This window comes from Lygodium microphyllum, chromosome 19, assembly GCF_053477565.2.
Source record: "Lygodium microphyllum isolate KBCC chromosome 19, Lygodium_microphyllum_v1.1.10, whole genome shotgun sequence".
Lineage (NCBI taxonomy): Eukaryota > Viridiplantae > Streptophyta > Polypodiopsida > Schizaeales > Lygodiaceae > Lygodium > Lygodium microphyllum.
The window spans coordinates 67,990,950-68,015,830 of record NC_141153.1 but is presented as its reverse complement, the minus strand read 5'-3'; the positions used below and the strand labels follow the sequence as shown (position 1 = coordinate 68,015,830).

The 24,881-nt window shown below is 40.3% G+C and overlaps 1 protein-coding gene across 3 annotated transcripts in view; it reads right to left on the bottom strand.

The window, feature by feature from the left end:
• The window catches only part of LOC148019981 (single myb histone 1-like), a 104,386-nt gene that overhangs the window by 23,919 nt on the left and 55,586 nt on the right, over positions 1-24,881 (bottom strand). For all 3 annotated transcript variants that reach the window (XM_087700220.1, XM_087700221.1, XM_087700222.1), the window contains exons 3-4: positions 15,006-15,090; positions 14,836-14,919 (exon numbers count right to left, since the gene is read on the bottom strand). In XM_087700220.1, the coding sequence (XP_087556346.1) occupies positions 14,836-14,919; positions 15,006-15,090 (169 nt within the window). The remainder of the gene's footprint in view (positions 1-14,835; positions 14,920-15,005; positions 15,091-24,881) is intronic.

The window sequence follows — 24,881 nt, the reverse complement described above, 5'->3', positions numbered from 1 at the left end:
CATTAATAAATGTAACTTATGGGAGACGCGCGAGGGATGACCATCCGGGGGCCTTGGGCACCCGAACAGGGTCAAGGGGAGCCTAGAGAGCAAGTGAGTCTAAGAATAGTAGGACTCACCTGAAGCGGACGGCTAGCAGACAAAACAGGAGAGAGGAGCCAGCACTCATCTAGGCGAGGTTGGGTGGTGAAACAAACGACATCTCTCGTGCTATGAGCGTGGTCACTGTATGGTATCGTTGATGGATTACAGGCAATCTTATACTGGTATCAAAGCCGTCGGGTTCCGTTTTAATTGAGGCGAATGCTTCCGTGTTGGCACGTTGGTCTCACACCCCACTAATCTTCAATTCGAACTTTGACGACGGCGCCCACACGGATGTGAACCTAAGCTCGAGTACTTGACAAATTACGTCAGTACTGACCAGCCGACGCCTGGCAGGATTGGCCTGCACCTCAACACACATGACTGGTAACATCCGTCACAACCGTAAATTCCCCCCTCCTCGGATTGGCTACCGTCACCTGACAGTATTGGCGATGTCGCCAGTTTTTATGTAACGGAAGTGGATAGCAGTATGGAGCTAGTCAGGCGAAGTCCCGTTTGAGATACAGCTGTGGGTACAGCTAGTTTACACGTGACCTATGGGGGGGTGTGTTTAATCCCCTCCTTATTCGGTGTTCCTGCCCGACAGGCTTCATTTCAACGTGATTGGCTCAGTTTGGAGGAAAGTCGAACTATTCCTCACTCTTTTGGTTATCACTAAACTGTTAAAGCCATCAACAGCTACCCTATCACTATAATCAAGGAAGTACTTCATTTTGTATGCAAACTTCTTATATTTGCTTTCTAATTCCAGTGTATTAATGGAAGGTAAAGAGAAAAAGGGGGTGACGGAATATTCTAGTTCTGGGGACCATCCTATGGCGGATCCCCATGAAACAAAAATTCAAGAAGAACAATGGGAATAATTTTTTGCTACACAAGAACAATTTGATGATTTAACTGCTCGTGTGCAAGCACAGGGGGTTCAAATGGAGATTCTAACTCAAACACTCACAGAAATAAAATCTCAATTAGCCTTGTTACTAGAAAGGGATAAAAATAAGGTAGAAACCTCGAATATTCCATCTTCATCGAAAGATTTAGATGTGATTGTGTGAGATCCTAGAGAACCCCACCAAAAGTTAAGGGATAACCCAGTGTTAAAAGATATGAAACCCCCTCAGTTTCTCGGGGAGGAAAAAGACAGAAATAAAGACACTATCTTTAATTTTCTCCAAAAATGGGAGGATTTGCACAAACTTAAAAATACTCCACCACATCTCCAAGCGCTGGAGGCCAGTTTAACTTTGGGGCCAAAGGCATATAAATGGTGGCGAACTTTAAAGAATGCAAATAAAATACCTGAAACTTGGGCTCAATTTGAATCGGTCTTTTTGAAAGAATTTCTTCCTGAAAATGAAATGGAAAGAAATTGGGAAGATTGGGATTATGTCAAACAAAAGGGAAGACCCCCGTTGACATATCTGGAGGAGTATCGTGAGATAATCCTTAAATTGGAAGGAATAGATCAATTTCAAAGGACAAGAGGATTCATTAGGGGACTAGATAAGGCCTGTAAAAAGGAAGTGAAAAGGAGTTCACGTAAGACGCTTGAAGAGGCAATTAATACGCGTCCAGGTACACTCACTAGTCTCACTGATACGGAGCCCAAGACTAAGGAATTTGAAACCTCAAAATTTGTAGGCAAATTTAAAAAGAAAATGCCATTTCTTAAGGACAAAGAAACAACCCCTTGAAAAGAAACAATATGTAAGGCCAAAGTTAAGTCAAGATGACTTTGATAAGGCCAAAAAAGAAAGGTTGTGTTTCAATTGCCTATCCCCTAACCATGCTGCCTGGAATTGCCCTCAAAGGAAAAAGGGGGAAGATAAAGGAAAGGATAAGGACAAGGGCAAGGGAAAAGAAAAACAAATTCATGTAGTGCAGACCCTGGAATTAAAGGGGCATGGAAAGTATAAATCTTTAGAGGTCTTGCACAAGGATGTACAACACAAGTGTTGTGTGTCAACTTCTATGTGGCAACCTACTTTTGGGCCACATGATTTAGTTAGAGTACATGGATTGATAGCTGGAAAGAGGGTTAGAGTCATGATTGATGACTCTGCCACCCACAATTTCATAATTATGCACTTGTCAAAAAATTGAAACTTCCCCAACAAAAGAGTGGGCATCAATATGTTGTTTGTATGATCCAAGGTTAGGATAATAAAATATGGGATACAATGGTATCCAATTTGGAAATTGAGATCCAAGGATATAAAGATAAACTTAATTTCCAAATTATGAATATGGAAAGAGCCGATATTGCTTTAGGGAGGGAGTGGCTATGGGGATTGGAACCATCCTTAAAACGTAGTTATCATCATAATACGCTGGAATTTGAAAGGGATGATAAGACTTTTGTGATTCAAGGTGAACATGAAGTATCTAATAACCCTTTGTTGTGTTCCACTGAAGTTCAGAAGCTGATAAAGAAGGAAGCTTGTGAGGTATATATGTTATGGTCTCTTCCTGTACAAAACACTTTTACTTTCTGTAATATAAAGCAACAATTTTCTTATGTTTGTGAGTTGAATGTAAGTAATGAATTAAGTGGTTTGTTAGATGAATTTAAAGATGTGTTTCCTTCTAATTTACCAAGTGGCCTTCCACCAGATAGGGGTGATATAATTCACCCAATTGACACAGATAGGGATACACACCCTATTTCTAAACCACCTTATAAGTTAAGTGAAACACAGCACCAAAAAGTTGAAAGACAAATTAAGGATTATCTTGATAAAGGGTTTATATAACCCAGCAACTCACCTTGGGCTTCGCCAATTTTATTGGTAAAGAAAAAAGATGGTTATATGCGACTTTGTGTTGATTATAGAACACTTAATAAGATAACGGTGAAGAATAAATTTCCTATGCCCAGAATGGAAGATCTTTTTGATCAATTACAAGGAGCAAAATTCTTCACAAAGATAGACTTAAGATCAAGCTCTCACCAAGTAAGAATTAAGACACAGGATGTTCCTACGACAGCATTTCGTACTAGATATGGGCATTGTGATTTTTTGGTGATGCCTTTTGGCCTCACTAATGCACCAGCTACTTTTATGAAGCTGATGAATAGTGTGTTACGGCCCTATCTAGGACACTTTGCAGTAGTCTTCATGGATGATATCTTGATCTTTAGTAAATCAAGAGAAGAACATTTGGAACACTTATGATTAGTATTCCAATTGTTAAGAATACATTCCCTTTATGCGAAGAAAACTAAATGTGAATTCTTCGCACAAGAGGTCAAATATTTAAGGCATATTATCTCGAAAGAGGAAATCAAAATGGATCCAGAAAAAGTAAGGGCAATTATTGAATGGCCATCTCCAAGGAACTTCGAAGAGCTGCAGATCTTCCTAGATTTTATCGTAGATTCATTCGAGATTATGCCAAAATAGTTGTTCCAATGACAGACCAACTTAAAGGGAAAGGGAAGAGCTTTAATTGGGGAACAGACCAAAATGAAAGTTTTCGAAAACTTAAGGTAGCTATTGCTACAGCTCCAGTACTATTAATTGTGGATCCCAATAAACCATATGTGGTTGAAGCCGATGCCAGTGCTAAAGCGATAGGCGCAGTCTTATTACAAAAAGGTCGACCACTTGCTTTTGAAAGCAAGAAATTAGACCGTGCAAAACAGAATTATTATGTTTATGAGAGGGAGTTGTATGCAATAGTACATGCAATGAAGAAATGGAGGCACTATCCATACGGTGCCAAACTTTTGATCTTGTCAGATCATGAAAGCATTAAGTGGCTTAATGACCAACCGGATCTACAAGGGCGTAAAGCCAAATGGGCCGAACTCCTTCAAGAGTTTGACTACGAAATAAGGTATAGAAAGGGGAAGTACAATATAGTGGCTGATGCACTCAGCAGAATGCCCATCATAAATGAATTGAGTTTCACTCAGTTCACTTCCGATTTACTTGAATCTTTGAAAGGGAAATGCCAGGTTGATCCAGCATATTCCAACATATGGGAAGCAATAAATAATGGGGATCCAAATGGAAGGGCCTCCACAAGGGAAGGAATATCTGAGGATATTCATCAAGAAAATGGAGCATCAGGGGTTGCTCAAATGAGATTCAAGTGGAAGAATTTTACCATTGATAATGGTTATTTACTCTACAAGGGTAGGATATGTGTCCCAAAAGATGAAGAAATAAGGCGCCAGATACTCTTTGAGTATCATGATACCCCTAGTGCGGGACATCCAAGAGTTAATAAGACTTATAGTCTTATTAAAAGGCAGTTCTATTGGCCTGGAATGAATAAGAATGTCCTTGACTATGTGGTCAAATGTAATAAATGCCAGGTTAATAAAGCTGAAAGATTGAAAATGGGAGGACTTCTCCACCCATTAGAGATTCCTTCGGGAAAATGGGAGAGTATCTCCGTGGACTTTATTGTTGCGTTACCCAGAACACAGAGGGGGCACGACTCTGTGTGGGTAATTGTGGATAGGTTAACCAAAATGGCTAGGTTTATTCCAACTTCAACTGATGTTAAAACACCAGAATTGGCTAGATTGTTCGTAGAGAACATATACCGATTGTATGGCCTTACGGCAAATATAGTTTCTGATCGAGATAGAAAATTTGATAGTCAATTTTGGCGTGCTGTATTTAAGAAGTTGGATACTAAACTTAGCATGAGTATGGCGGACCATCCGCAAATTGATGGGCAAACTGAAAGGGTTAACCAAATCCTTGAAGATATGCTCAGGGCATATATAAGTAAAAGGCAAACTAATTGGGAAGAGTATCTACCGATAGCAGAGTTTGCATATAATAGTGCCAAGCACTCTTCCACTGGATATAGTCCATTTATGCTAATGTATGGGTTTCAACCCAGAGCTCCTCATGCAGTAGGACTGCATAAGGAAAAGATTCAGGCAGCCAAGGACTTTTTGGAGGATATGAATAGTAAGTTAAAATTTGCTCAAGAAAATATTAAAAAAGCTCAAAATCGAGCTAGAGCTTATGCAAATCCTCACCGAAGAGACATCTCCTTTGAAGAAGGAGAATTGGACTATCTTAAGGTGCCTGAACAAAACCAAAACCATGAAAACGGGACGATGTCCAAAGCTTTCACCCAGGTATTGTGGTCCTTTCACAATACTTAAAAGGGTGGGAGAACAAGCTTACAAGCTCCAACTACGCGCTAGTAGTAAAACACATCCAATTTTTCATGTAAGTAAGCTAAGGAAGAAGCTGGGTGATTTGGACAATCTAATCTTAAATGATAATATTGAGGAGCTATTAGATGACCAATCTAATCCACATGAACCAGAAAGAATATTAAATGTTCGTAACAGACGAACAAGGAATACTATTTATCAAGCATATTTGGTCAAATGGAAAGATTGTTAAAAAGAAAGCTCAACATGGGAGCAAGTAAGTACCTTAAGAAAAAGGTTTCCCAATTTACAATTGGACCTTCCAAGTATCGTTTTCGAAGGATGAAACCGATTCTTAAGGGGAAGAAAATGTTACATTAATAAATGTAACTTATGGGAGACAGGCGCGAGGGATGACCATCCGGGGGCCTTGGGCACCCGAACGGGGCCAAGGGGAGCCTAGAGAGTAAGTGAGTCTAAGAATAGTAGGACTTACCTAAAGCGGACGGCTGGCAGACAAAACGGGAGAGAGAAGCCAGCACTCATCTAGAGGAGATTGGGTGGTGAAACGAATAATATCTCTCGTGCTATGAGCGTGATCACTGTATGGTATCGTTGATGGATTACAGGCAATCTTATAAGGCCTTTATCCCAACGCCAAGAAATCGCCCCACCAATCAAGGTAAAGATATACCCACTAGTAGACTTGTAAGTATCCAAGTCACCTACCATGTCTATGTCACAATATCCCTGCAGATCTAAAGTACCCTTGCCATAGTAAATACATTTTCTTTGTGTGTCCTTAAAATACCGTAAGATACATTTCACTTCTTCCCAATGTGCTTTGCCAGGATTTGACATAAACCTGCTTACAACTTCCACTGCAAAAGCAATGTCAAGTCTAGTAGCAACCATAGCATACATGAGTGAGCCACAAGCTGAAGCATAAGAAACACCCTTCATAGAGTTAGCTACCTTATCATCTTTTGGACAATCTGCCTTGCTAAGCTTAAGATAAGATGGAAAAGCTACACCAAGAGGCTTAGCATCAGCACTTACTGAAATCAATGCCCTCCTTTTGTGTATAGCCCTTAGCCACAAGTCTAGCTTTGTAATTCGGTTTGTCATCCACACATTTGATTTTCTAGACCCATTTGTTAGGAATGGCTTTCCTATCCTTGCATTATGTAACCAAATCCCAAGTATCATTCTAATACAACATAGTACGGGGGAGTTTCAAAAACGGGGGAAACGGAAACGGGAAAAACCGGAGTTTTGGGGTTTCAACCAAATTTTGGAAACGGGGAAATGACGTTTCAGATTGTACACTAAAATAAATACAGTATTATGTGGGTATGTAAATATATCAATGCCTACAACAACATGTACCCAAATTTCATACAAAACTTTTCAGTCCATGTCATATGATTGAAATCATGATTCATTACACATGTCACAACTCACGAGTGAAGATTGAAGAGTCAAGACTCAATGGTTGAAACTTAAGACAACTTAACACAATTAAAACTCAATTTTCAAAACTTAGAGCAACAAATGAATTATAATTTATGACTCATGAATCATCTATGATCTAAAGAGCAGTGAAGACTGACATCAACAACGGTGGACACTGACATCAAGAACAATGAAACAAGAATCAAGATGCATAATAAGTGAAATCAAGATACAATGATACATGTAACTACATCATGTGAATAATCAGTTAAAACTCCAAAGTCCAGTGAGCACTGAGCACTGTATATTACACCGACAAAGGCAATTGTTGAGATTGGAGGAGGATCATATTAGAAGTGCATATGCTGTGGAAATTGCTCAGAATAGAAGACAAGCATGGGTGGCAAGGCAAGTAAAATCCAAGATTTTTCAAAAAGGTGATTGGGTGATGTTGTATAATTCAAAATTAGGCCCGCATCCAGGTAAGTTGAAGTTAAGGTACTATGGGCCATGCCATATTGTGGAAGGGTTAGGGAAAGGGACTTTCCGATTGAAGGATGTGTTTGGGACCTAGTAACTACTGAGTAATAAGTATCAACATCAATGAGCAACTGACAACTATAGTCTGGACAACAAGGCCCGATGTCTTTGTTGGGAACACATGCCAACTTCCAAGTGGTCTTTCATGCGTGTTACACTCCCCGATTTCTCCAATCCAGAATAGTTGCACCGCCACTTCTTTGATCCGCCGCAGCCCTCATATCCCTTGATTGGAGTGACGTGTCTCCAATATGGATCCAGCGCCATGATTAGCCTTTAGGTAATGGGGAGAAGAAGAAGAAGAAGAAAAAGAAAAAGAGGAAGAAGAAGAAAAAGAAAAGGAAGAGGAGGAGGAACAGGAACAGGAACAGGAAGAAAAAGAATAAGAAGAGGAGGAGGAGAAGGAGGAGGAGAGGAAGAGGAAGAGAAGGAAGAGGAAGAGAAAGAGAACGAAGAAGACGAAGAAGAGGAGGAGGAGGAGGAGGAGGAGGAGATGGCCGCGGCGGCGGGAGATGGAGTGCCCGAAACGGACCGCAAGATGCCGAAACGCCAATTTGCTATTTCCGTTTCGGTTCGAAACAGCCTGGAGCCCCGAGAGGAACACCAAAGAAAAGGGAATTCTTTTGCAAGAAAATCTATCTTGTAACATCAACAAGCTTGTTTATCATGTTTCATATGATCACAATGAAGAAAAGAACACCAGGCACAACAAATCTTCATGCAGCATCATGTAGATCTCCCACGGATTTTAATAGAATCAACCATATTCTTCAATATCTTCATAAAATCCATCAATAGAACAAAGAAATCAAAGGAATACACCATCTTTGAATGGAAATACATCACATAGTATTCATCTTCAATATCTTCATAGTCTTCTCTCTCAATCTCTCATATACAATCACTCTGTTTCAGTAGAATTGGCTATCTCTGACTCTCTCTCTCTCACTCCATCAATAATACATCATGTCCTCACTACAATCTCTCAAAAATTACTCTCAATAATCACTCTTAGGTCGTGGATACCCCTCCCAAGAGGTATGTCTGATATGAAGAGTCACCAGAGCCACTACAGTGTCTCTTCACAGCTCACTACTGTCACTTCACTCTAATCTTCTCTTGAGTCTTCAGCAGCTACTTCTTCCACTTCTTTCAGCTCTTTTGCACTTGTATTCACCTCTTTCCAAGGCTAGAAAACTTTCCCAAAATCACACATTCATTCCACAGAACACTTACAGAAGCATACAGAACAGTCTACAGAACAGTACCAGAACAGCTACAGTACAGAACAGAACAGAAGCAGAAGCTCTACAGAAGACCTACAGAAGGTTACAGAAGGTCATCAAAACCTCATAACTCATTCTCAAATCATTCCAAACTCTCACAAAACATTCAATAAGCTTTCACAATATCTCATTCTTCATCAATCAATACTCCTTCCCTCCTTACAGAAGACAATCAGAACAAAACAGACCAAAACAGAACAAAACAGAAGGTATACAGAACCAATCAGAACCTATCAGAACATCACAGAACCATCAACAAACATCATAAACTTCCAAAACACAATCAATATCATCCAAAACACTCTCAATCCACTTCCAAATCAACCAATCATCCCATAAAATCAACCATTCAGCTCTCAAAAACAACAAAAATCAGCCAAAAAACAAGTCATTTCAACACTCAACACAGCCAGTCCGTTTTGGCAGCCCCAAAACACCGTTTCGCGGTACTATGTAATACAATGACTTCATTTCTTCCCACATAGCTAGCTCCCACTTTTTTCTCAATTCACATGATAAAGCCTCTTTATAAGTAAGAGGCTCACCTTCATCTGTGATCAAAATGCAGTCCAAAGAAGGATCAAATCTTTATATCGGTCTTCTAACATGTGTAGACCTTCTCACCCAATGATCTGTGTTATCAGATAATGGATCCACATCCAAGGGAATGTCAATGACCTCATTGTTTGGCTGCTAAACTGCATGTTCAGGTTACTATAATACAATTTCAAGCTATTGTAATTCATTCTCAGCGTACTGATTTTGATGCTCTAGTTGCTGTTCAGCATCCCCTTGCAGCCCATTTTCATCTGGCTCAATATTGATACCCTAATTGTCATAATCAGTATCAAAAGGAGCTCAATTTTCAGTCGCTGATGGCTGCTCAAGTAACTGATTATGCTGAAATTTAACATTCTTTTTGTCTAAGTCATTATATGTAACATTTTTCAGCAGCTTTGACTCATTAAATACCACATCCCGACTGCGTAGCGCCTTTTTCATGCTTGGAACTCAAACTCTATAGCCCGTTTCACCTTCATCTCCATAACCCATGAAGATGCCTCTGTGAGATTTCATATCAAGTTTGATTCTCTCTATCAACAAGTACATGTACATAGCATTGACAACCAAAGACCCTTAAGTAGTCATATGAAGCAAGTTTGTCAGACTAAACCTCTTCAAGGATGCCACTTTCAAGTGCACCGTGTGGAGATCGATTGCAAATATGCACCGCAGTTTTAAATGCCCCTCCCCAAAACGATTGCAAGAGATTAGCTATGGACAGCATGCACCAAATCCTCTCACATAACATGCGACTCATTCCCTCAGCCATACCATTAGATGACAAGTTAAAAGGAGCTCTAAGCTCCCATTTAATCACAAAACTTATTGAATTCTTTAGATACATACTCTTCCCCGTTATCTGTATTTATGCATTTTAACTTTAAACCCTTTCGAGTATTAACCAATGCATAAAACTTTTTAAAAGCATCCAATGCCTCACTTTTCTGCTTAAGCAAGTAAACACATAGCTTTCTAGAATGGTCATCAATAAAAGATACAAAATAATGAAAACCACTATGAGTTTTTATTGGCATGGTGCATACATCAGAATGAACTAAATCCAAGATACATGCCTTCCTAGAGGCTCCATGACAGTATGGACTCTTTACATTGTTACCAAGAACACAGTCATCACAAAAGTCGAGCTTTGAGTTTCTCACATCAACTCTTCCAACTAAATATAGTGCTTGCAAACCATAGTTACCTGGAACGGGAAACGGGAACGGGAACGGGAACGAGACTCCCTGGAACGGAGGGAACATCCAAGGTCGGGGAACGGGAATGGGGGGAACGGCACATGTCTTAAGTGCCCCTAATATGCCCTGCATGATCCAAATTGCCCCAAAGAATGTCCCTCTAATTGCCCCAAAACCCGTCAATGCATGAAATTGACCCAAATGTCCCAAAATTGACTCAATTACCCCCATAGCTCCAAATTGCCTTGAATTGTCCCAATTATCACAATTTCCCTTGAAATTAGACAATATAAATGGATGAATACCTTGGAATTGAGGATCGGCTGAAATTTGATTCTGATTTGCAAGAGTTCATAATGCATCAAATTTGAACTTTGCATGGACTCCTAATTAGCTTGTGGGTTGTCTTGGCACTTTGAATCTTCAACCCGAGAGAGAGAGAGAGAGAGAGAGAGAGAGAGAGAGAGATTAGTGTGTGCACATTAGGCAATGGAGATGGGTGAATATGTGGTAGAAGGACTGTGACCCAAGCGAAAAAAAAAAGAGGAAAAAATGTCAATTTTCAGTCAACAGGCCTGGAACGGCCATTCCAAACAGGGAACGGCAAGGGGAACGGCAGGGAACGGCAGGGAACGGCAGGGGAAACGGCAGGGAACGTTCCCTAGCCGTTTCACCTCCTTGGAGGGTTTGAAACGCGTTAGGCCGTTCCTACAGGCCGGAACGTTCGTTCCCTGTTTCTATGCTGTAAACCCTTTTGGCTCATGTATCCAAGACGCTTGTGCCATAACTCCATGTGTGACTGCACTTCAACAACTGCAACAAACTCCAGGAAATGCCTTGCAATAGAGATAATAAAGAGTCCCCTTTTTGCCACCTCTAGTGAATGATTACCATAGACCCTTTCTGTATTTTCCATATTCCACCACCCAAAGTAGTCAAGTAACCTTTGTTGTCAAGCTGCCTAACAAAAAGCAAGCTCTTCTTGATGCTAGGTACATACATAACATCGTGAAGGATCAATTCCTAATCATTTTCAAGAGCCAGATGTATGGTGCCCATTCCTTCAATATCACATGCATGATTGTTGAGAAGGTAGACTTTTCCAAGATTACCTTCTGCATAAGAAAAAAAACACTCCAAAGATGGAGTTACATGAAATGAAGCACCGCTATCAACAATCCACGATTGTGACAAACCATCATGAGCCGACAACAAAGCATCTATCACATCTCTTACATTGTAGACTGATCCACTATTTCCCCTACTTGCCTTGTGTCTAATCTCTTCATTGAGAATAAAACCACACACACCATCAAATGTCAAGCTAGGGTTATTGCTCAATGGCACGACCAATGCTTCCCATGAATTGGGCAAGGTTATAAGCAAGAAGATAGCCCTCAATTTGGGATCAAAAGCTAGCAAGCCTGCATCCTATAATTGACTGAAAATACAAATGAAAGCATTCAAATGCTCTAAGGCAAGCTTAGACTTATCAAGCTTCAAGTTGACTAACTTTCGCATGAGATGTATCTAATTGGCAGGAGTTGTATTCTCATAAGTAGCCTTGAGTTTCTCCCAAACTACATAGGCAATATCAAGCCCCTTTATATCAACCAAGATATCATCTGTGATGGCCATTTTAATGTAAGTAATGGCATTTTTATTCATTTTAGCCCAATCCTCATCTGACAAAGCAATAGGCTTATATTCTGCTAAAGCATCATCACAATCCTGTAGAAAGAGTATACCCTACATACGATCTTTCCAAAGATCAAAACCATTGCCATCAAATTTATGAATATCAAAGAGATTCTTTGTGTCAAATGTAGATGCACTGCCAGCCATCTTCAGCAATAAACAACTGCAATAAAGGGCTGAATGCTTTCAGCCAATAGCAAGGTTGCTGAATTGTAACAACAAGTACACACTCTTGTACTTTCAAGGTGTCCAAGAAGCAGATGTTTAGCTGCAATTTCCGTCTCAAGTTCTGATTATAGTATAAACATGAATCAAATTTGATACATTTGCATTAATGACAGCTCACACTTCAATAATACATCACCATAATGCCCAAATGCTGTATTTACCACTATTTCACTGCATAGTCAGTATTCAGCAATACATATACCAAGAGAAGCTGCCCTTTTTCAACGTTTGAAGCATCCAAAGCTCCAAAAAAAACTCCCACTCAGCAGTGAATTTGCTGCAAATGTCACTGTCCAGTCTCAAATCAACTCAAAATACATCACCAATGTGAAAGGCCCCAAATTTTTTACAGTAAAACTGTGCCAATTGCATCAATTCAGGTTCCCGAGCATCAATTAAGGGCAAATGTTGCAGAAATTTCACGAATTCTGCAAAAGCCCCAAATTTCGGGGTCCGAGAGTGCACAAATTTCAAAGAAATTGGCTCAACCGAGCAAAAAATTCATTTGCATCTGAAAATCCCCAAAATTTCCAAGACCTACTCTGTCTACAATTTATGGATCAAGACTCATTGACACATGTGTCCGGCACCAAATCTGGGAAAAGCTGCAAATTTCCATTTGCACGGATTTGTGTTCTGTGCTTGCACGCACAAACACTCGGAAGATAAGGAAATAAAAAAGACTAAAATTTTCTGATTTATTAAGAAAAGGGGGCCGTTGGCCTGCCCATCTGGCCTTCGTCAGTCCGTCGTGAGCGATTTGTAGCCCGTCGGCCACCTGGTCATGTGTCCATCGCGAGCACCGTTGACCTTCCTGTTAGCGTGCATATCCTGGGCGCTGATCCTGGTCGCATGCAGATCCGGGGCGCTGGTCCTGGCCGTGCAGGTCCCGCCTGACCCCCTGTCGCCCGTGCTTGTCGCCTACTCCCCAACAGCCCGCCTGATCCGTTGTGCAGTCGCACATGACCTGTTGTGTCGCCTGCTCCTCAACAGCCCGCCAGTCTGTTACGCCTGCAGTAGGTGTTAACACAGCTATCGCCTGTTGGTTCCAATGACGACCACTACACTATCTCCAGTGGCTGCCAGCTTGGACCGTCGTGCTCTGATACCAGTTTGATGAGTACGAGCGGAAGCAAAGAGAGCACGCACATCAATCGAGGTGCTGAACAGTGCTGAACAGTGCTGAACAGAGAGAGTCTGAGAGCGAGTCGACTGATAGGTGTGTACCAATGTGGTACACACAAAGAATAAAAGAATGTATTTATACTTAAGGTACGGTACACTTACACCCGCTAGGGTGAGTTCACGTGTGTGAAGTAATATATACATGGGAGATACATGGGAGAGCATAAAGGGCCTTTACACCCAACATGGGAGCGGGTGGTGAGCAAGAAAAACTTGAGACCTCGACTAAGAGAAAATTGTCATTCATTTTGGCCTAATTTAAATCCACCAAAATAGCCCCAAAAAGATTTTCATTTATATAAAAGGAAATTTATTTGTGAGACTAGGACAAATGCCCAAAATTTTCTTCTAAAAGGACATGTGGAAATCCATTCTTCATCCCTTATTTCCACATCAGTGTGCCATCCCTCCATCATCATTACCATTATCACCCTCTCCATCATCATCATCCTTCTTCATCTTCCTCTGGTGCAGGCTGCCACCCAGTCCCCTGGACTGCCACCCTGCTCACTGGAGCTGTCACCACATCAGCCAGCAGCCACAATCCTCCCATCCTGCTGCTGTTGCCACCTGCTGTCAGCCATACTACAGGCTGCATTTTGGCTGTGGCCTGCTGTCTTCCCACCTCCGAAGCTGCCACCCACTGCCCTGCTGATCTTACGCAGCTGTGTCCCCTTCTCTAGTTGCTGCCCAGCAGTCTGACCTCTCCAAAAGGCTGCAATTTTGGCCTCCTGCTGCCACCCAGCTGTAATTGGCTGCCACCCTGCCACTGGTCCTCCTCCTCAAGTCTCCGTCATCTGTAGACTGCTGCGAGCTGCTGTCTACTGCTCTCCCTCAGCCCAAAACAGCCCTTTTCATCAACCTTGCTGGTTTGCTGCAGTCTGGGTCATCCAAGGATGACACGATCCAACACTCACTCAGCCCACTCCCGTGAGACACTGGTTGTTGGACACTCTGCTACTTCAGCGCCCTTCATCTGTATCTCACCCCTTTCATTATTCATTGATTTGGCATTCATTCATTCATCACTTTGTTCTCATCCTATCACATACTTGTCTTAGTTCACTAAGTGTTGCTCATACACTCACAGTGTTTTCTCTGCAAACCCTAGCATATCGTCACATCAGTATCTCAGCATTCATTATGGGCATACACGTACAATTGAAATATTGAGAGACACGTAAACATTCACAAACATGCCTTGCCATTGAGCCATCGGATTTAGAAGCCCCAACACTAAGTCTTATAAGGCCAAGGTCAAGAATCCCCCAGCCAAATTCCCTCTAGTGCCCATAAGGCTAATACTAAAGTTTTAGAACATGCTCAACCCATTTGTTGTAGCGAATGTCATTTCTGAGTATAAAATTTAAACTTCATGATGCATCTATTTCTTCAAGACTGGTTACTAGAGAAAAAACAAGAAATAAGAGCTATAGTGTCTACAAACCTTCACGAGATTGCCTTGACTGACCATGTCCCGAAGCTTGGAGCTTAGAAGCCTTCTGAAGTTGGATGGTACTGGATGATGGACCTATAAATGAGCAGCCAATTACTTCAGAATCTTGTCAGTGGGAGGAAGAAGGAGCATACAAAAGCAGCATGATGCAAAGTAGAAACCTCAATATATGCTGCAACTGCAGTCGTACTTGACCCATTTGGATCTTTTAGTTCAGTTATTGCATTAATGATCAGGTCAGTGTACCTAAAAGACACAACCATCAAAGGGTGAGTGGCACAATCATAAAGGAGTGAGTTAGAAAGACAATTGAGAAGCAGTAAACACGAACTTGTTGCAAGGACCTTCGGACCATCTATAGGGAAACATTCATAGGTATCATGGAAGAAGTCCAGCTAGTTCTTTCTACCTAACAAGCTAGAATGTTAAATACATACAACCAAGACAGTGCCATACAATGTTTTAAATCCTCAAGCTTAATATCCGCAGTTGTGGCCTCAATATGGTATGGGCCAGACTGAGCATTGCCCTACTTCGAGAGTAGCAACCAAAAACTTTAGTCCAGGACCAAGCACCCACAGCTAGTGAAGGACCAACATGGTACAATTGGCATGGACTCCAGGTCTTGCAGCATAGCTCTTTTGCAACAAAGATAGCCCTTGAGATAAATGCCTTGGGTGCTAATAGGTCGGTCACAGGGAGATGTCTACTAGGACAGACAAGTTGTCAATAGCTCTTTGAGAACTGCATCACTTGCAAGCAAACTAATTTGTCGATGGCTCTTTAGAGAATGTGCTGCTCCGTAGAGGAAGAAATGGCCAAGATTTGGTTGTGCTAGCCAGAAATATCCACAAGAGGACCAATCTGTGAATCAATAGTCGAGATTGTGAATCAATTTTTATCAGTCAAACATGACATCCACCAGTAGCCATCAGCTCATCCATGGCCCACTTTATGTGTCATGTTCAATCATGGCACAATCAATCTCACAATTGGGACCTGCTATTGTCAACACCTCAGTCATTGCTTTCGATATATCATCAATCTTCCACCAAGTGGTAATTGAAAATCTCTCTCCTCATCACCTTCCCTCATCTTCTCTCCCCTTGTAGATTTCTCCTTTATCAAAAAGATTCTAGAAGAAAGACAACTCTTGTAAAATAGGATGATGCAACACCCCCGTAATGTACTTATCTACCATCAAGGACTGTCCATTTCCTCCTTGACCTCCCTCCTCAAAAAACCACTTTTCTTTTGGAAGGAAACTATAGCTTAATTGTTTCTTCTTCTCCCTCCCCGTAATCCCTCTTCTTTCAAAACTATAGTCTTTTAAACTTAATCAACAAAATTTAAAGAGTTTTTTGAATTGACTTTTACAAGCTTCCCTTCCTCCTTAATTCTTCAGCACATATTCTCTTTCTTTCTCTTTTCTTTGTCCATCTGTACACACACTTACGGTGGACCTTGACACGCTCATTAATAAGAAGGCTTCGTAATACCCCATGTGCAAATCATCAAATGGATGTGGACTCGCTGCCTCGTCCTTTATCCAATGGATGGAGCATTCAACCATCCACATTTACAGTAGGATATTTTGCGAAAGCTCATCCTAAAGTTCTTGGAGCTCCAGGACATCAAGAAAAAGAAGAAAAAGAAGAAGAGGACACTACTACTTGCTACAAAGGAATCTGACCGTGCTTTAATATGTTTTTCTCTCCTTCACAACTATCATATCATTGTTAGATTTGGGGATGTGTATTCACTTGGAAATGTACTACAAATCAAGGTTCCTATGACTTGTCAAGTATTCATAGAGCCGTGCATGCCATATCCAACACCATCTGCACTGTTTATAGGATGTTCTTCAACATCTTCATTGATTGGATTTCTACTCTATATCATGTGCGATTGACATTGAAACCCCAAAATTGCTCTATTATGGTGTTCCGCATCTTGATTCACCATGATTTTGTGAGATTCACACCAACCTCCTTTACACTACATTGCTAAATGCACCACCTAGTATTCAAGAGGTCTTGGAAATCTCAATTCAAGGAGGGGTACTTCTATTGAAGTATGAACATTAAGTTGTGCACCCTAATGAACCTCCCTCAATTTTTAATTTCCTTTCAAATGGAACTAGACACTGCTCCACTCTAGAAGTAAGACCTTCCCAATGCATTTGCATGTAGTCTAAGATTAGACACTACCTTGCAAGACCTTCTTGCTAGAATGCATTTATATTTTGTGTCACGAGTTTAGTCGCCCATAACTCAAAGGGAAAAAACTAGATATATTTTTCCAACATTGGAACACAATAACATGTCTAAACATGCCTCTCAATGTGCACGTGTATCACACCATATGAACAGATTTTAGGTGCATTAAAAAAAGGCCAAGCTATTTGGTTTGCCTCTATTGGCCAATATGAACATGACCATGTACCTTCAAAATATGTTTTTTCCCCCATTTTATCGAGAAAGACTTTTCCATGTTTTCTCCCTCATCAAGTCTTATACTCTCTTTGTAAATCGCCTATCCAACTCCAACAACAGTTACCCAAGAACGAGCACACATTAAAAGAGAAGGGAAGTTCATGATTTTGTTACTATGGGCTAGAGTCTTATGGTAATCTTAAAAGACGTTGGTAACTGGATGTAGGTTCATAAGTCTAGACAAGCACAATGAAATTGACAACAACTACAGTTTTAGTTGGGGAGGATGTAACATGTTGAACATCTCCATAATGAGTGCGGCAATCACAAGCAAGAAATGTGTAGACGATGATATGACAAGCGACGATGTGGCAACCACAAGTGGGGGTTTCCAAGCAATAAACAAGACCACTATTAAGGGCCAACCCACTTTTTAGTCAATCAACGGATTGTTTATCAAGTTCACAATCAGACTTGTACATTGGAAGCTTACACTAGACATCTACTCGCAAAGAGTATCAAGCAGCAAAAGTTACAAGATCAAGGTTTGTGGACCTCGAAAAAGACTATTCATGGAATACTTGTGGCCGATGAACAACTAGTCCTAAACATGATTATAGATGCATCATGCCCGTGCGGATACACAAAGCAACAATGTGTAAGATTACGTCCAGGCTGGAGTACAGCAAGGACTTGTTGGTAGCCTTTACCCTTGTATTCATTATATTATTAGTAATTTAGTGGTCTTTTAGACAACATTGTAATTTATGAGGCGTTTTCTCTTCTCAATGGTGCCTTTTGGGACTAGAATCTTATAGCATACCACTATTGAAGCACCAATCCCTTTGCCAACGCATGTCCATCACCACCTCCACTTGCTTGCCCTGTTCTATCATCTATACATCAGCTTTTACAGTGTACTTTTTGATGTCTCATACCTCTATTGTTATCTAACCAATCTTTGGTTCCCCACCCCCCCCATCACCACCTCCACTTGCTTGCCCTGTTCTATCATCTATACATCAGCTTTTACAGTGTACTTTTTGATGTCTCATACCTCTATTGTTATCTAACCAATCTTTGGTTCCCCACCCACATCCTCTATCTTAAAAGAAGAAAGTAGCCTTTTCATCACTCCCTTTCCCTAGCAATGACAATCTTGTAGGTTGCACATTGTTGGGTTAAGTCCAAATCAATAAATACACAGAAAAATTTTGTTGGATAAATGAAATACCCTTTCTTATTACACCTAGACTAGCAACCATCAAACCAGCCTATAACTATCTCTAAGCTTTCCACCTTGCATGTCATTCTTGAATCTTGACAATGATCGACTTTGCTCAATGCAAGCCTCATTCAAGAAATACTTTGAGATTGTAGTGTTTGGTAAGATTGTTTGACACATGCCCTTATGATAGCTACATAATGAACTAGTTTTTACACCTAGTGGCCACCTTACAAATTCTTGATATATAGAGAAATCCATGACATCTTGGAATATTTATATGGTCTCTCTTGGGGAGCTTGGCTAGCTTATCTAGATGTAGCCTTAGAGGGTTTAGGCTTGTGTGGGAGCCAACCCACATCCCTTATATAGTAAGATATTTTTATTTGTGGCTAATTTGACTTTTATTCTTAGGAGTCCTATTTTTTTAGGAATAAACATAGAGGGATTCCTACCTTCTTGGAGTCTAGCATCTTAGTTGTGAAAGATAAAAGAACTTTTAGAGGAGCTTTTTTCCTTCTTCTCTCTTTACCATCTTGCTTCATCTTCTTGGATACATCTTATCGAGCTACCACGGATTGCTTTATCTTCAATCACCATTGTCAAACAATTCCTCGTGCCTTAAGCTTCATTTTGCACCCCAAGGTTTGGTGAAAAGTAAAAATCTTCTTTTCATTTCTTCATTCTTAGCTTGCAAGCACTAGAAAACAAGGGTCTGAGAGCCAAGGGTTTGTTCATCTTGCTTATTTATTGCCAAGCACTCTCTATCACCACTTTTTCCAACCCCAAAACATCTTTGGCTAGACCTATGTGTTGAGCTAAAAATGCATTATAAGGTCATCAGCTCTTTATTAGAGCCCCACAACTCAATTATTATAAAAGTTTCATTAAACTGTGCAAGTTCCCAAAGTGCTTGTGTCCATATAACGCAAATCCTATTTTCGGAGGATCCATACTTCTACAAATACACAAGTTGCCTACCACTCAGCCCAATCCTATTTTCCAAATTGTTGGCACCCATCTCTACTATCCACACCCCGTTCACAAAGGATATCTCAGTTCAAGCTGTTGTTTATTGTTATCCTACACCTAGTGCCTTTTGTTCAGCCCTCTGTACTTGCTGGTGACAGCTCTCAACCTACTCGGCCTTTCTACATCACCCCGCACATTGCGTTTACTACTACATACCACTTTCCAACTTGTGTTTGACACAGATTTGCAGCCACCAACTACTGGCATCATCTTCTATACATGCATTTATTGCCCAACCTGGTCATACTATCACGGGGACGTGAAATTTTAAGATGCTTTAATCTTGCCAATAACATTTGGTTAACTTATTAATCAAATCTGCAATGTTGTTTAGCACATGTGATACACATGGTAGCTATTTCATGGTAACATGCCAAGGACCCCGATAATGTAGTAGGTGTCAAAGGCAAAAGTTGTGATAAGTTATGTCTAGCAAGTACTAGGTAGTCCTCGTTGTCAGATTTCGGCCTAGTCTAATTTAATGGACACTAATGTCAGGTGACATTAGAGACTAACATTAATTAATTAATTAATACTGGTCTAAGGGCTAATAATTGCTCAAGGATACTTGGAAGATGAATTGGCCTAGCCAATCTAATTATTGGCTAGTGAAATTATTTTTTTACGCACTAGAATAATTATTGAATTAATTTTCAGAAGTAATTTAATAAGCTGAAAATTTGGATTAGATGACTGCCACTTGGCAAAACTTGCCCATGCAAGTGGGAAAAATATTCTTAGGGGCTAGTGGAAGTCTATTATAGCCATTGTGAGACAGGAGGAGGCTATTAGAGAGTAAGGAGAGATTGCTAATTGATTTGCAGCCACCAAGGATTAGTCCTACAGCATGTGACAACAGTTTGGAGCCCTCCAAGAGCATGTGACAGCCGCCCAAGGTCTTTCTGGTGCAAATGACAACATATAGGAGACGGTAGTAGTCTTTCCAGTGATCCTAAGCTATAGGTGACAACTTCCATGGATGTTTAAGTAGGGCAGTAATAGCTTTTCAGCATTTCTTGCGATGAAACTCTGAAATTTCTCTCTCTACAACATTCTCTCTCATCCCCTAGCCATCTTTCAAGTTATCTTAACATTTTCCAACAGTTTGATCCATCAAAGAAAAAGATTTCAATCAATCTCTACTGTAACCTTAATTTATAGCAAAATTTAGGGTTTTGACAACCGCCTCGAAATATGTGCTCAAAATTGAGAGCTTAAGACTTAAATTTCAACAACTTTGGGACTGAATTTGTCTTTCAAGGAGAAAGGTGAAGGCCAATCCCAAAGTAAACCAAGGGGCACATTGGTTTGGAGGCTTGCTGGTCATTTTTGACAACAAGAGACACTTGGACTAGCGAAGGAGGTCAGAGGATCTCAATTGTACTCCATCCATTTGCAATAAAGGTTAAAGAAATACCACAATGGGCACTAATTTTGGAGCCAACAAGGTGTCCAATGTCCCAAATTAAAGTGGTAAAGTGTACATTTTCAGTTTACGTGAATTTTATGTCTGATGTAATTAGTGCTTAATCAAGTTATTTACCACCCTATCCAAGGAGGAAGGCTTGTTTCAAATACAATTTGCCATGTCATAATAGCAGCTGTGTTTTGCTGAAGGGGCTATCGCTTGGCCATTCTAGATTATTTTCTTCCTATTGTCTACTGATCCAGCCTCCTCAGAGGTGCATTTGTTTCGCCAAACATCTTTAGAGACTATCTGCAACATTTCACACTCTCCAACTCATACTCTTTGCCTTGATCCTAGAGACATCGGAATTCAAGGATCAATATTCACCTTTGCATAGTGTGTTTGCTACATTGAGCATCATATTTATTCGTCGTTCATTCATTTATCTTCAATGTTCATTGTCTCTAAGTTACCCAAACACTAACTATGTTATTTATCAATATGTGCTTTGTCATATGATTATGTTTATTATCTATAGGTGAGTATTTCTTTATACAATATCAGAGCTAGGTACTCTCTAAAGAAACGTAGGCCCTCAATCCGAAAGCTTGACATCAAGCAAAGGCACTATCAAAAGGAAGATCACTTCAAACACTTCCACACCACTTTAGACTCCAATGCATCCTATACCAAGAACCGAGCAAGGACGAGCTTTACAACTTGCCTAGTGAGATTCAAACACTGGTGGAGAGACTTCTAACTACCATAAAGTCTACAAATCATTGTATGAGGGAGTTTCGAGAATGGAGGAAACAGCGATACAGAAATGGCAAAAACTAGAGTTCCATAGTTTCAATTAGTTTTGAAAATGGAGGGAAGTGTTTTGGATTTTAGCATTAAATCCATACATAGGTACTTTAGTATATCTGTTAATTATCCAAATCTTTGTGTGAATGCTTCCATCCTCTCACTATAGATGGCTTTACCAAAGAGAAATATGCATGCAAACATATGCAATAAAAGTGTAATTTGAAGGCTAGAATGAAATATGAGAACCAAAACATGTTGTCTATTGGCCAAAAATTGAAACATGGGTGGGTAAAATTTAAGGCCTCTCCCCTCTAAACAAATCCTTCTTCCCCCCTCCCCCTCCCTGCTCCCAAAAAAAGAAAAACAAAACAATTGTTCTCAAAACGTGTTTCAAAGTTTCAAAAATGTTCCCGAGATAATGTTTCCGAAACAAGGGTCCGAAATGCCGTTTCGAGGTACTATGCTACAAATTTTTAGAGATTTCACGAGATGAGTATAACTTGATTCTCATGCATCAAACCCAGCAAGCCATTGAAGGTAAACATGATCTTCTCCTTTTAGATGTTGCAGATCTTCCATTAGGCATGAGCCCCCTATAGTAGAAAAGAATCCACAGTATGTTCCATTCTTCCAACCTAAAACATCCACTTCAGTGCAAGGTACACAAGTTTTCACTTTTGACCCTTCTTTTGCTTCCATATGTATGTAAGATTTTAGAACATGTTATGGGAAAGATAGATTTTAGTATGTTGACTATGGAATAAGTCTTGAAGAGGACTGATTTTTGTATGTAAATACAAGAAAGTGCTATAAGAAAAATTCAATGAACCCTCTTGCCAGTTTTCCTTCTCCCTTTTTTCCTTGAACTTTTACTTCTCATGGTTGTACATTATCTTTTTTCTCATTTCTATCATTTCAATTCCCACCATTAAATTCTCAAAATCAATTTATGCATTCACTCCCTCCACAACTTTACGACAATCCTAACCATCCCACCCTTGTCTCCCGCTGCACCCACATCACCATTCACCTTTCCACGTGTCCAACCACGCACCACACTGGGGAGATCTTCAAACATAGGGACATCATATCCCTTAGGTCCTCTACTTTTGCACATCCAAGTGTTAGAGATGCACTGGTGGTGGGGATTTACATTGGGTATGGAGCTCTTGCGTGACCAACAAAGCTAAGGCGGATGCAACTCCACGGAGAGAGAGAGAGAGAGAGAGAGAGTACTCTTAAACGTACACACAAACTAAATAGATAGATTGATAATGATAGATGAGATATGTGTCATGTAAGTACGAGTGATAGGGTGTGAATATATAGGCTAGGTTGTGTAGCTAACCCTTTGACCCTTATTTAATGCTAAGTGGTGTAAAAGGTGTTCACACCTAAACACGTACTTCTACACACAATAATGTGTGTTCACACACAAGAATAAATAGAGCTAACAAAATCCCCTTCGTTCATGGGACATTGAACCCATAACACGAAACATATGGAAAAGGAAATAAGGAAGGTGTTACCTCCAAGCGATAGTGTCTAATCCCCTACAATGATTCTAGAAGGAGATACATAAGTAAGAGAGATACAATATAAGGTAGGTCATGACATGATCTATCGAGACGCTCAGGGACCCACTATAAGACATGGTTCAAAGATGCATGTGCATGGCTCAAAGGCTGATCAAAAGCTACCATAGCTCAGAGGTATTGGGCACATGACCGAAGGCCAAATACAAGGGTATAGCTTTCGAGATCAACTCAAAGGTCATGCACAAAGTAGTTAGAATTCCCCCTGAAATATAACTTCTTTGTCAATTAGAAGGAAAGAAATATAAAGAAATACAACTCGTTTGATCAAAAATCCAAGCAGAGAACCCCACAGTTATTAATGGAAAGGTCTTAGCACATCTGTGAGCATGGCCAATGTCTAATTCCAACCACATTTTTATGTTATTATTACTTTTTTAAACTCTCTGTTTCTTTAACTTTTTAATCTGGTTTATTTTTCTTTTTACTTTTTAAATATTTTATCAAGATAAAGCCCCCTTGATGTTGATGTCGAGAACATCGCCAATCAATGTCAATTGCTTGCGATGGCGTCGCCAAGCACTGAATACTCGATAAGTCATTTTTCGCCTAATGCCAAAGGCAAGTGCCCGAACTATCTTTAATGCATTGTTGAAGGCCTCAACTCTGTGTTGAAGGACTCACCATGAAAAGCCCCAAATGTGAAGGAAGAAATTCTAATTAAATCAAAATGCCCCAAAGTTCAGCGATGACTTTTGAGAATTTTTGATTGGAATTGAAATCCCTAAACTATGTGTGAACTATCTCCCTTTAAGACAAAGATAGCTTATATTAGCTAAGGTTTAATAAATGAAAACTTTGTCTTGACAGGTCGAGAGCTGGAAATGAAAGTATAACTTACAAAGGCCTTTATGATGTGGCGTCTGAAAAATACACCGGGGCAAATCAACGCAAACTTAAGGCAGCTCATAGAGACAACTGGCGTGGCAACAAGTTCGCTGGGGTTGCTGGTGTGTTAGGGCAGTGAAACAGCCTTCCTCCTCGGAGAGGGTGGTACATAACCTAGTTTAACACTAATTACAGCAATTAATGAAATTTCTATTCCTCACAGTACTCGGCCTAAAGACAAAGACCATAGGGACGAGACAAGTATCAAGACACTTGTCACACAACCATCCAAGTGTCCTATCACTTGTCACACCTCATGACATGTGGCTGGGGACACTTGTTTTGTGCTAGTCCACTTTCTCTTTTTGCACTAGCTCTCCCCTTCCTCCTATAAAAGCTCGTTTTTTCTCATTCTACATCAATTATCTTGGCTTTAAACTCTTGTAGAGCAATTAAAGATATAGCCTAGAGTTGGCCCTATCCATCTACATCATCATCCTTCACTACTCCATCGAATATCCCCATATTCCCTCCTCTTTCAATATTATTTTACAAGACAGCAAACCTATAAATTCATTATAGCTATTTCTTCTCGGGCTCTTCTTCTACTTCAAGAATAAGATATCGATGTATTGTTGTTCATCAACAGAGAAAGGCTTATTTTTCCTCTTTCTATTCTCATCTTATAAAGAAATCAATCGTTC